This window comes from Podarcis vaucheri (genome assembly GCF_965113315.1).
Source record: "Podarcis vaucheri genome assembly, chromosome: 5".
In the NCBI taxonomy this organism is placed as follows: domain Eukaryota; kingdom Metazoa; phylum Chordata; class Lepidosauria; order Squamata; family Lacertidae; genus Podarcis; species Podarcis vaucheri.
In genome coordinates, this window is record NC_138763.1 from 54,765,879 (window position 1) to 54,777,219 (window position 11,341).

General features: G+C 44.4%; 1 protein-coding gene across 2 annotated transcripts; it reads right to left on the reverse strand.

The window, feature by feature from the left end:
* Positions 1–326: 326 nt before the first annotated feature.
* On the reverse strand, positions 327–4,123 carry PRLHR (prolactin releasing hormone receptor). Of its 2 annotated transcripts, none has more exons than XM_082223704.1 (2): positions 3,591–4,123; positions 327–3,277 (listed from the first exon to the last, which is right to left on the reverse strand). In XM_082223704.1, exons 1-2 carry the CDS (start codon positions 3,610–3,612, stop codon positions 2,286–2,288), a joined length of 1,014 nt encoding a protein of 337 aa, XP_082079830.1. In that variant the 5' UTR covers positions 3,613–4,123; the 3' UTR covers positions 327–2,285. The 2 variants fall into 2 exon arrangements, with proteins under 2 accessions (XP_082079830.1, XP_082079829.1); XM_082223703.1 differs by having other exon boundaries at positions 327–3,438.
* Positions 4,124–11,341: the final 7,218 nt, after the last annotated feature.

Here is an 11,341-nt window from a genome sequence, read left to right on the forward strand (position 1 = left end):
CAAACAAAAGAAGCCAATCTCAGCTTGTTTCTGTATCTCCGCTTTGTCCAAATTGTCCAAATTATCTCCACTTCACTTGAAGTGGTGGAAGTAGAGGGTATAGCCCAGCCTCCCTCTTCATATCTAAATGCCAAGTCGCCTCAGTTTGGAGTTGTACAGATGTAAGGAAAAGGCCTGTACAAGAGCCAGAAGGTCTCACATTTTGTCAAAGCAGGCCAGTCTAGAAGCAGTTTCACAAGTTATGCTTAACAGTGGGAGGAAGAGGAGAGTCATTTGTTCATTTGACTTCTCCTGGCACAGAATTTTAAAAAAAAACAAAACTGCCCTGGCAACAATGAACATTTTATTTGATTTCATTTTAAAACAAACGTATCCCTCTGTCTCATGCATCAGAATTATGATGTTTCCAACTTTTTCAGACAAAAACATTGGATCAAAAAAGAAGGGGAAATATCCTGGCCTAGGTTTGTTTTTCACATGTAACAATGAGAAAATGATCATCAGGTAATGCGAACTGAATTTTCAAGTTTGGGAAATGGGACTTGGATGGGAAATGGAGGGACACTGTGGCTTAGGGTGGCACCATTGGGAAGGATCCTCCCTCCCCCCCCCAAAAAAAAAAAAAAACAGATACCAGCCTCAGAAAGCTGATTTTCCTGAGAAACATGGCAGGGGACAAAAGGGTTAACTTTTCTCCTCCAGGTCTGCTTTGTTCTCATTAATTATCTCCACCCCACCCACTGATGCACTGCTTGCCTATAGTACACATTCTTATATGTTTAATATTATCTGCCTGTTATCTGCATATACATTTCATGTTTCTTAAAACAGCCACCACATAACGAGATACTTACAACAATGCTTACAACTGTATAAAGATATGTATGTTTTGACATCATTATAAAATTATACTGCAGATATACAGCATGAAGAGAAAGCTTTTGCACTCAGATCTGACCTATGGGCTTTCTGGAGGCAACTGGTTGGCTGTGGTGAGCAGGGGCATAGGAAGAGGGGTGTGGGGGGTGTGTGGTCCGCCCCGGGTGTCTTCCTTGAGGAGGTTGACAAAACGCACATTGTGGGGGGCGGCACTTACTGCGGGGCCTGGCCTGCAGCGCGACCAAGCCATGTGTCTCTCCTGGGAGTGACACGGTGGCTCGGGGCTCCGCGCTGCTCGAAACTGCAGCGTGGGGCTTGCGTTCACCAGGTGGACTCCATGGGCAGCTCCCTGCGGCGCCCCCCTGGGCAGATCTCCACAGTGCCCCTGTGGGCGGATCGTCATGGCACCCCCGTGGACAGATTGCCCGACCCCCATTGGTGGATCAGCTCGCCCCCATGGGCAGATCGCCCCGTCCCTGCTGCTCCAGGTGCCAGAGCAGCTATCTATGCCCCTGGCAGTGAGAACAGGATGCTGGACTGCATAAGCCATTGGCCTGATCCAGCAGGAAGAAGAGGAGTTTGCATTTGATATCCCGCTTTATCACTACCCGAAGGAATCTCAAAGTGGCTAACATTCTCCTTTCCCTTCCTCCCCCACAACAAACACTCTGTGAGGTGACTGGGGCTGAGAGACTTCAAAGAAGAGTGACTAGCCCAAGGTCACCCAGCAGCTGCATGTGGAGGAGTGGGGACGCGAACCCGGTTCACCAGATTACGAGTCCACCGCTGTTAACCACTACACCACGCTGGCTCTCACACAGGCTCTTCTTATGTTCTTCTCCACTTCTCCCTCACTGCAGTGTTTCTCTTTGACCTCCTCTCATCGCTTAATAAAACTCACACAACTCTTTCTCCATTCCTTTCCTACCCTGCTCCAATTCTAGCCAGTGGTGTGTGGTGTCAGACTAAGGACCTGCTTGACCAGGGTTCAAATCCCCACTCAGCCACGAAGCTCACTGGGTGACTGTGAGCCAGCCTCTGCCTCTCAGCCTAATGTACTTCACAGGGTTGCTGTGGGGATTAAATGATGAGAAGGAGAACCACGTGCACTGCCTTGAGGAAAAGCGGGATGCGTATGCAATAAAAAAATAAATAAGGAATCCACCATTTGCAAAGCAGCAACAGTACTTGAAAGCAAGCTATATTGCGATAGGAAAGAAATTGTGTGCTGTTTGCCTTCATTCATATAATTAATTCTGGCCGCAATTTTTATGTGGCATCAATTGGTTTTCATTAAACTTAGCATCCAACACCCCTTGCGCATGCTCACATGTTAATTACAGTACAAAGAGAAACTTTCGACATTCATCACGAAAGAGGCCACAGCAGCTGGGAAAAGCCCATATTTACAGCACCACGCTAGCCACGATGCAATTGGTGGCTGGTCCTATTTTTTTCCTCGGCCAGGCGAACATTTTCTTCAGCTCCCCCCTGAAGCTGTCGTGCAGCCAGGCATAAAGGAATGCATTTGTGCAGGCAGACATCATAGCAAACCAGTGGCAAAGCAGCTGGATGAGATTGAAATACTGCTTGTCTATCAGCTTGATATCGATGTCCTTGATCACATTAAAGATGTGCAAAGGCAGCCAGCAAACCCCGAAAGCAACCACCACCAGGACCAGCAGGCGAAAGGTCTTCCTCCTCCGGGCTCGGTCGCACTCCGCTTGGTTCTGGGTGATGTTGCCAGGGACAACTCTGTTTTTCAGCTTGACGGTTATCCTCAGGTAGGAGACAGAGATGACTGCCAAGGGCAGGACGTAGGTGAAAATGAGGGTGTTGTAGGCATACGCTAAGCGATCTCTCTTCCTGTCAAACCAAAATTCTTCGCAGATGGAGAAGTCCAGCTCTGGAAACTCGGCATAGTACGTGCGCAGCAGGGCTGGGGCAGCCAGCACGCAGCTCAGGAGCCAAATGCCAGCCAGGATATAGGTGCAGATTGGTATCGTGAGCCTCCTGCGGAGGGGATACACCATGGCGTAGTATCTGTCCACGGCAATGACAGTCAGGGTGAAGACGGACACAAACACCGTGACCGGCTGCATCAGGAACACAAAGTAACACATGAAGTGCCCGTAGACCCAGCCTCGAGGCTCAAAGGCATACGCCAGGGTCAGGGGGACACAGGTGGCACACATGAGCATGTCCGAAAAGGCCAGATTGCCTACCAGGAAGTTGGTGACATTGTGCATCTTTTTGGTCTTGCAGATAACGTAGATGAGGAGGTAATTCCCAATGATGCCCACGAAAACCACAAGGGAGTAGCAAGGGATGATAAGCGGCTTGAAGAACTGAACCAGCTGGAGCCCCAGGAAGAGATTGCTGGTGTTGCTGTGGGTTGCTGAAAGAAAGCTCTGGGAGGTCAGATTCTCCAGATTCATTGTCTTTTTCCTTTGCAGTTTTGGGTCGACTAGAGCACAGACATACACGCACTCACACTCATTCACTTTGGGTCAGCTTGAATGAATAATAGAGTTGCCCCCATAGGGAATATATGCTCATCTGCAAAAGAAAAGAAAAAGCCTTGACAGCTGGGTGTGTTTTCTTTTTCTCACAAGTGCAATTCGATTACTGATGTTCTCTCTTTCATTGCACGTTAACCCAGTAACTTCACAAGCATGCGGTTTAATAGGTAAAAAAATGAGGGTACTTACAGCTGTTGTCTCCAGAAGTCATTTGATTTTCTCGTACATGTCAGTTTGCAACTACGGCTTCCGATTTATCTCCCCCGCGAATCCATGGCCAGCAGAAAGTGTGTGCATGTGCATGTGTATGAAAGAGAGAGAGAGAGAGAGAGAGAGAGAGAGAGAGAGAGAGAGAGAGAGAGACTGCAAGTGAGCTGTGTGATATATCATAAAGCTAGAGAGCAATGCTTTTAGCAGCTTTCAGTACTTACTCATCACACATTTCTGCAGGGTATATCCCCATTGGCCAGCCACAGCATTACGTTGTTCCTTACGTGCCATCATTCAATCAGTTATAGTTTGTGAAGTCCAAGTTTTTCTCCTCATCCTCTGGTGCATCATCATTTTACAAAAAATAAATAGACCTGCTGACTTTAAATGAGTGGAAATAATACTAAAAGGCTGAAGAGCTATCAATGCCGCTACCACTAGAGGGACTCAGCTACATGAAAGTTGGAAAATCTGGTCTGTGGCTCATGAATATTGAAGAATATTTAATTATGAGTGAGTGTCAGTTTCTCTCATTACTAGGCATTCCGTAAAACCAGAATTCTAACCTCTGGGTTGTTTTCATATATTCAGCCCAGCTGTAGTGCAAAAGAAAACAAGCAAAGTATATTTTGAATCTGATAGATTGACAGTTCTCAAAGTGGGGTGGCATTTTTGTTTTCAAAAGATATTTGGTTGCATCATGCTAGGGAGTCTGGTAGTTCATTTATTCCTTATTTAGTATTTCAGCATTTAGGGATTGTCCACTCTTCCTTTTACTCCATGCTTTCGGGGCATGGCCCATGCTTAAAGTTCAGTGTCTCAGCACTTTTTTGTTGTTCTGGAGCGTTCCCCATGAAAAACCCAATCTCTGCTGCTGATCTGGCGCAAACAGTAACTTGTGGAAAACCTGAATTGCGGTTTATTGCGCCTCAGCTTTAAAGAGAGGAGTTTTCATGTGGAAAGCTCTAGGGCAGGGGGGAAGAGAGGTTGGACACAGAGCTGTAAAGCACAGGTCAGTGCCTGGAAAATATGAGGCAAAACTTAACTGTGGGTTATTTTGACTTTTGTATTCACACTGTTACTCTTTCTGCCTGCTATCCATTGCTATCATTCTTCTGTTTGAAAATCATCCCCGTAAAAGACTTCCAGATCAAATGAGCCCAATAGAATACTTTGCCCCCTTCCCTGTAGAACAAAGGGGAGGGGGAATGTGTTTTAATGTTTAGTTGTTTTTACCAAGTGATAAACCATGGCCATGATGTCTTTCTTAAATCTCACAGAAATTATAATTATCAAAGTAAGTCCTCCCATTTTCTCTCACCTCTTCTTGTTTTGTATTTGGTATCTCGGGGCATGAATGAATCAAGATCAACACTAGACACCCCCATATCATCACAGCGTTGGGTGGATTACTACGCTGAACTTTTTGGAGAACAGACAGGGCAATCACCCGATGCCGAGGTGATCATCAGTCAAATTTTTCAGAGTGGCAAGGGGTGACCCCTGCAGGGATAAAATCTCTGATAGAGAGCTTAAAACTAAATAAAGTGCAAGGTGAAGACATGATGCCACCAGAGCTAATTTATGACACATATGGACTGGTGGCAACCCATCTTGGCTAAGCTCTACACCTACATAAATAATACAGCTCAAATGACAGCTGGTTGGAAATTGAACATCATCGTGCCCATCTACAAAAAAGGAGATAAAACCCTCCCCCAAAACAACCACCCCATTAGCCTGCTGGATATCCCCTCCAAACTCTATGCTCGGCATCTGCTCACCAAAGTACTTAGATGGCCATACCATTATTTGCTTTACAAAATAGAAAAAAACAAGAACCAGTAATTTGATTTATTGTAGTTCAGAGTTCACCTTATAATCCCATGCACATGGACACAATACTAAACAGCTCAGATCACAAAGGGAGTTGCCTTTTAGTCTTTGTCTACCAAAGTTAATGGAGTGAGGTTGTAAACAAAGCTCTCCTGAAATGAAAGTAAACAGTCTGGAGGCTGGAATGCAGGCTGTGGAGATAGAGAGACATTTGCTTATACGTCTGCCTGGATTATTTCATATTTTCTAAGATGCTGAGCCTGTGCTGCGCAGCACAAGACATTGTATGGATATTTTGGCTCTAACATTTGATGTATTCTGTTTTATTTTAAAGAGTTCTGCCAGTCAGAGCCATCTTTCCCATTGGGTTTACTGGCGCGTTGCACCAGGGCACCATCCTCTCAGGGGCGCCCCAGCAAGTTGGGGAGCTGCATGGCTTTGCCGGCGGCCTTCCCTTTCTCTCCTGCACTCCCGCCAGCTGCACCCTGTCAACCATATGGCTGGCGGATATGCAGCTTCCTTCCCAAGCCCCTGTGGGAGGAGAGCGATTCCCGCAGAGGCTTGGGAAAAGATCACCAACTCTGGGAAACAGGGGGTGGGGCACTGAAGGAATCTTTGCACCACGGCGTCAGATATGTTTAAGATGGCGCTGCTGCCAGTAAAAGTTTGGATAACATTTTTATGGATAATACATTTATTTCAAAAGAAGTCGGTTCTTATGTTTCCAGTCACTTCAAACTGAGCAATATTAATATCCGCAACACCCACATCCTCCCTTACCTCTGTGTATTTTTCCAGGCTGACATTTACAGCGAATCGAGCAAACTGAAAATTAAACAAGCAAACACCCACAAACTTTGCCTGTCCATGTGCAGGACGCAAGTGGAGGAAGACTTGTGAAGAATCCAGTTGAATACTTGTATGAATTCTTGAGCTTTTTCAGTGGCTTATGGCCTTTTAAACATGATGCAGTAGGCTCAGTGGTGGCCTGCTAGGAGAGGTTTTTGCTGTGAGGCATTTTGAGGGTAAAATTGCTTGCAGCCAATTATGGTATGCCAGTCCATGAAGCTGCCCAGAGCATTGGCTGGTTGTATATTACTGAATTATCTTTGTTTGTGGACTTCCTGGTTAGCGCCAACGGCTAATGGCGGATTCCCTCCGAGCTCCGGAGGGAATCGGCTCCGCAGGATTTGGGTCTTGCCACTGTGGCGACGCGGGGACCCTTAAAAATCACAGGCGGGGAAGCCTGTGAACCTGGTGACTCGGCGGGCACCATTTGTGCCCCCCCGACCCGTGAAGGAGCCTTTTTAAAGGCTTCGGAACAGGGGACGGGGTGAGTGGCGCGGTGCTGAGAGTCAACTGCTTCTCCTGCGGAGTGAAGCTGCATGCCATGGTCAGAGAGCGCTGACTTCTTCTTGTGAACAATTGGACCTTAAAGCAGCAACCCATGAGTAGTACGGAAATTGGATTTTTAAAGAAAAAAATTTTTTTGAATCAGGCACGATCGGGGAAGATGCAAACAGGAAGTCCGTCTCCCCGTCTTGTAAACAATCTAAAGCAAGGACTAGCTAACTAAAGTCGAGAGGATTTTTCCCTTTTTATTGGGTAAAAGATATTAATTTCACAATTTGGCAGCTTAAGCAAATTTACTGGAGGATAAGAGCTAATTTTCGGAGCTGAGGCGCCACCCCCCCGGACCCGGGAGTGATCCGTGAGAGAGCCTGTTGGAGAGATATTGAAGAGTTTGACAGCTGTCAAATTAGCTGTCAAGACGGGAAAAGCGAACTTTGTTTTCTATTGTCTCTGCTGGTTATATTTGCTACAATTGGGCTATACTTCGTTGAAAACAAGGAAGAACTGACACAAACTAACTTGATTGTTGGATTTGAACTGGAAGGAATACTAAGTAACCAAAATCCATCTAGAGGGGTTTTTGGGACATTACAAGAATGGCTGAAGGAGGCAAAACTCAAGCCAAATTGGACATAGTTTTCTTTCTCTTGGGAAAGTTACAAGGCCAAATTGATGTTTTGGCTACCAACATTGCAGCTCTGGACTTAACAGTAAATAAGTTCATTGAATCTGATAAGGATTTGATCCAGGAAGCCCAAGCAGCTGGACAAGAGGAGAAATTTGAGAACTTTGAGAGTGTGGAGAAACAGACACATGTTGTTTTTCAGGAAAAGGAAGGAGGAGATATAATGCTGCAGATGGCAAAGGAGAGCCAGAGGCCTGACATAATGGTTATAAAGGAAAATAAGAACTTGATGATGGAAATCTGGTCTGAATGGGAGATTGAAGAATGGAGAGATCTCTCTTTGTGGAGATCTGAAGACCCAAGGATTACAAATTTGATTAAGGTGAAAGTTGGAGCTTTGGGGACATTTGGATTTGAAAGGAGTAAGAAACAAGATTTGGGCTCCACTTTTAAGTATGGAGGTCTGGCTGGAAGAAACATTGTCCTCATCGGGCTAGAGCATCTCCGAGATCTGGTGTTTAATATTAAGGACTATCAAAAAAACCGGCAGAGAGGAACTGAGAGACAATTAAGAGCCTTGAACGTGAGATCCCCAGGCTGATAGTAGTTTAAGACTGATGGATATTTGTTGGGGATTGAAACCGGGAAAGAGGATGGGGTGGGGTTTGGGGATCCAAAGGGTGTATAATTATAACTTGTCTTTTTATTTTTATTCTGCTTTGTTATTTGTATGAAAAGTGGGGAATTCGTGGAAGGGAATTTGGGTCGACTTTAGAAAAAAAGGATTTAAGAATGAGTACTGATGCATAAATTTTGATGTTTATAAGGTAAAATCGGTTTTTACAATGAATTAAACATAAAAAAGTTTAAAAAATGGGGATAAGAACTTGTTGAACTAACAATTTGAATTGGAATATAAGAAGGGGAGGTGAGGGGAAGTCAGGGAAATATGTTATTGAAAAATAAGGATTGTAAACTATATGTTTTTAATTTTTCTTTTTGGTTTTTCTTTTTGGTTTTTTAATCTACTAAAATGGAAAATCTTCAATAAATATCTATTAAAAAAAAGAATTATCTTTGTTTGTGAGGCCCACAAATGTGGGCAAGGTGCTTTATCAGGTTCATGGAACCACATGTTCAGTGGATCCTTGCCTTTCATGACTTATAGCCTCTAGTAGGGAGAAAATGAATGAATAGGTCCAGAAGTCATTTTAGAGAGAAAGTGGTCCTGACATTGTTAAAGGACGTGCTAGTGCACCCACTGTGTGGATTTCCAGCAGCTCACAAATCGTGTGAAAGAGTTTTGACTCAAAACTTGCATTCTGGTCTGTATGCATCTGGGTGTGCCATGCATACAGTGCATTTCCCAACAAAAACCAGGACACATCAATGGTTTCCTGGTCTGGAAGGACAAAGGCCTCAGCCCATTTGGAGTAGTCAATGACTACTAAAACATAATGCAGGTAAAATAGCTATTCAGGGCTTTTTCTCTCTTGAATTCTTTATATAAATTAAAACTTAATACAAAATGGTTGCCCCATTCAAACTCGTGGAAGCTGGTGCATTCTCTTCATGAGAAAGTTGGGATTTACTCATTTGTCGGGCTAATCCGTGCTAACAGCATTCAGATCACCACTGTATGGGGACATATTACAGAATTTACAATACAGGCCTGAAAGGTAGTGTGTCCATACTCACTATAGAATGTTTCAGTAGCCATGTTGCCACAGTGGTGCTAAATATTGGATTAGCTTAACACTGCAGGCACAAATGTGCCATTTTGATGCAGCAGATTAGCACAAATACTTAGTAGTGAGGAGTCAGGAATTCATCAGGAAAAATAAAATAGCAGAACATTGTTTAATTTCTAATCATGTTCCAGACCGTCACCATCCTTCTGACTCCAAGCAGTGTCTGTAATGTTTCTGCCCTCTCTTCCTCTCAAAATACTTATTAACTCTTCCTGACATTATCTGAACCTCTGGCTGTGGGCCACCTACCAGTAAACTAGAGGATTTTGGCTTTAAGCTGATTTTAGTTCAATTAGAATAAATTGACTTAAATACAGTACTCTGTAACTGGATTCTGGATTAGACTGTGGGCCGTTTCTGTGATCACAGCAGCATTTTTTCCCCTCCAGCCAATGTAATCAAGGCTGAATTGGACTGTATTTGCTTCCCACCTTCTACATACTGAAACCTCTTTATGCAGAAGGGGCCTCACAGAGAACATAAACAGCCAACTAGCATGTGCAAACCCTCCCTGAATACCTGTTTTGTGAATCCAATGTATTGTGAGACTACCAAACAATTCCTGCATATTATTTAAAGTTTAGAGTAGCGAAAGACTTCAGCAAATAGGTATTCTCAGATTCTGGTGTCTGTCATCAATTAATTAGTCAACAACCGTAAGAAAAAAGAATCACTGCTGTAGCTGTTGTGAAAATGTTCTCTAAACTGGCTGCAAACTGAAACTCTGGAGAGAGACTGGCAATTCCCCCCTGTTGACTGACACAATTAAAGCATCAAAGGTCTGTTCCTCTCTGGCTGCTAGTGAAGCTACTGATTGTGTATTAGACAAGATGCCAATCTTTAGGTGGCTGGGAGATAGGGTGCTTTATTCCTCCAACTACTGAGCTGAATTCACACAATCTCCCTCTCCTGCCTCTAAAAATAAATGGACGAATCTGCTGTTGCTTGGCAGGCTACAAAATTTTGCCTTGAAACAGCAGACTTTTAAAGACGATGACAGTGATGATTTCTTTATCTCATCTTTTCCCCCAGATCCACAGGGGAGCTCACATGCTCCTGGCACAGTAAACCTTTGGGGTAGGCTATGGCCAGGGTTAGTGATTGGCCCAAAGTCATCCAGTGAGAATTGTAAGCACCCAGTTTTAGAATATACAATAAAACAATCCCTTTTAAAACAACACAGTTATTAAAGCAGACGACCCAGTCTGAGAGCTCAGGGGAATGCCTGCATAAACAGGTGTGTCTTCAAAAGACAGCAGAATGCCAATATAGATAGGGCTTTTCATATATCAAAAGGGAGTGCATTCCACAGCATCATCAGTGATAGAGCCCACCTCTGCATCACAACAAACCATTAGCCAGAAATAATGATGATGATGATGATGATGATGATGATGATGATGATGATGATTTATTTGTACCCCGCCCATCTGGCTGGGTTTCTCCAGCCACTCTGGGTGGCTTCCAACAAAGACAAAAAATACACTAAGATGTCACACATTAAAAACTTCCCTGAACAGGGCTGCCTTCAGATGTCTTCTGAATGTCAGGTTTATCTCTTCAACATCTGATGGGAGGGCATTCTACAGGGCGGGCGCCACTACTGAGAAGGCCCTCTGCCTGGTTCCCTGTAGCTTTGCTTCTCACAATGAGGGAACCGCCAGAAGACACTTGGCGCTGGATCTCAGCATCCGGGCAGAACGATGGGGGTGGAGACACGCCTTCAGGTATACTGGGCCAAGGCCATTTAGGGCTTTAAAGGTCAACACCAACACTTTGAATTGTGCTCGGAAACGTACTGGGAGCCAATGTAGGTGCTTGCTTTCTGCTAACCTGTAATAAGGAAAGAGGAACTATGGGCTATTATAGTCAGCTCCTGCCTCCCTTTTGTGAGCCTCTTATACTGACCTTTACAGTATCTTGAAGACCTTGTGCCATCAATTTCCCCTGTATTTGCTCATGGCTTTGCATGTCAGCCTGCCTAAAGGAAAAGGCTGGAAGGCTGATATTCACAAAAATGCAGAGAGGTATCACATCTTCCCAACCACCTGCTGTGATATCCAGCGTAATTTGAAGGTTTTCTTTGCTGTTAACACCTTGAGACAGAGATCTGGATTTAAAAATCAATATTTCATTTTGTAACAGGAAAACAGGCCACTTTCTCC